At 46.0% G+C, this 1,949-nt stretch overlaps 1 protein-coding gene across 1 annotated transcript; it reads right to left on the bottom strand.

Moving 5' to 3' along the window:
* Nucleotides 1–357: 357 nt before the first annotated feature.
* Nucleotides 358–1,458, bottom strand: GPR15 (G protein-coupled receptor 15; the record flags this gene model as incomplete). Its single annotated transcript, XM_082279001.1, has 1 exon — nt 358–1,458. One exon carries the CDS (start codon nt 1,456–1,458, stop codon nt 358–360), a length of 1,101 nt encoding a protein of 366 aa, XP_082135127.1.
* Between the last annotated feature and the right edge of the window lie 491 nt (nt 1,459–1,949).

The raw sequence follows: 1,949 nt of genomic DNA, 5'->3' as shown, positions 1-1,949 counted from the left end.
AACCTATATACACACAAGTTCAAAGCTTGTCTCGGAGAGGCCTTGACTGAGTCACATGGTTCTTTTCTGTAGTTTGTAGACCTTGTACTGGGGTTCCAGCATAAGCATTTGTAGCTGTTTCTCGGTATGATGGTTTCACATTTACACCATGCGTTGTCACAGTAATCATCATTGTGAAGTAATTCTGGGGTTAAGGTTTCCTATCCCATCTATTTGCATTTAAAAGGAAGCAGCATCCCTCCCACCTGAAGCACTGGCTGCATTACAGTCGCACCTTTCTCTGTTGCTCGATTCTCTTTTTCTTTTCCTGCCATCTCTGGGGGGAGAAGTTCCTTCCTCCGCAGCCCCAGCTCCCAGTCAGAGGGACACAGAGCGCTTCCTCTTCCTGGCAATATAATCCCCTGCCACAAAACTGGATAAGGAATGGCTCAGGTGGGTGTCCAGGGTGTCAGAGTTGTTGCTGCTGATTTTCACCCGTGGGCACAGGCACTGGAGCATGGCTCTGCGGATGTAGTTGTCAAAGCAAAAGTAAATGAAAGGGTTGGCACAGCTATTGGCAAAAGCAAAAGGGCTGCTCACCTTTATGCCCAGCAGGGCAACTGTGCCAGAAAAGCAGTCAGGATGCTTTACGAGTCGCAAAAGGATGGCCATAAGCTTGAAAAAATTGTAAGGAACCCAGGAGACAACAAAAGCTGCCACTACAATGAAGACAATCTTGATGGATTTCCTCAGTTTCTTATCACGTTTCCCAGCCTTCTGATAGTGCACACAGAGTCTCTTGGTGATGGAGCAGTAAAAGGTTAAGATACTCAACAGTGGGAAGAAGAAGGCCAGGATTAAAAGCATCAGTGACATGATCTGTTTGGCTTCTGTCACAGCTTTGTCTGTGCAGTAAGTCTTTCCATATTGCTTCTTCAGTTCTCTGGACAAAAGGGTCGGCATCCCTAAGCAGCAGGATAATAACCAGACACAGATGCAGAGTGCTCTGGAATAGGATCTTGTTCTGATCTGTCTTGCGACAGAGGGGTGCATGATGGCGAGGTACCGGTCAGCACTCATGCAGGTGAGGAGCAGGATGCTGCAGTACATGTTGACTGAGATGACATAGGAACTAGCTTTACAGAGGAAAGATCCTACCCTCCAGCTCTCATCCGACACCTCCATGTCCACCCAGAATGGCAGTGTGATGAGGAAGATGAAGTCAGATGCAGCGAGGTTGATGATAAAGATGTCAATCAGCCTCTGGACGCGTCGCTTGAAGACCAAGGCCGCTATCAGGATTGAGTTGCCAACGATGCCCACCAGGAACACAGCACTATAAAGGATAGGGAGGAAAGTAGACATATGTTGCAGCTGCTGGTACTGGCACTGGTCATCGTAGTAGTAGTCGTAGTTGAAGGTGACTGTAGCCATGGATGACAGCTCAGGGAGTTCCATTTCTGGCCCCGCTGTCTTCATTCTCTCTCTGAGGGAGGCTCGGAGCTTCCCCTTACCCTTCCCTTCCAGGTCTTCGTTAAAAACATTTTATCAGTGAGCGGGGAGGAGGGGGAGAGGGGGGAGGAGGAGAAAAGTGGTTTTGTGGGGAGGTAATTTTTACCCTTTTAACCAACTGCACAGGCAAAAAACAAGCAACAAGAGTATCTGATTAGTCAAAACCCTGCCTTCAGAATAAATGCTTGTGAGTTTTTAAAAATCAGGTTTAGTTTTACTGATTCTATCTCCATTTTGCATTTTCTGGCTTCAGGTTTTGCTTTTCTTTCAGGTGGAGGGAAGGTAGTTTTCAAGATTCTGAACTTTTTTTTTTTTAGGAAAGTATATTTGTAGTTTGAAGACATTTGAGATTGTACCAGCTCATAAGAAGCCCAGGAACAGTGAATTCAGGTGCCCCAACCTTTATCTATATTCAAAATATTTTGTATAAATTGCTTGTTGGGACAAGTTTGACTTCT

This window comes from Coloeus monedula (assembly GCF_965178545.1).
Source record: "Coloeus monedula genome assembly, chromosome: 3".
Lineage (NCBI taxonomy): Eukaryota > Metazoa > Chordata > Aves > Passeriformes > Corvidae > Coloeus > Coloeus monedula.
Note: the sequence above shows the minus strand (reverse complement) of the source record. Positions and strands in the feature narration are given on the sequence as shown.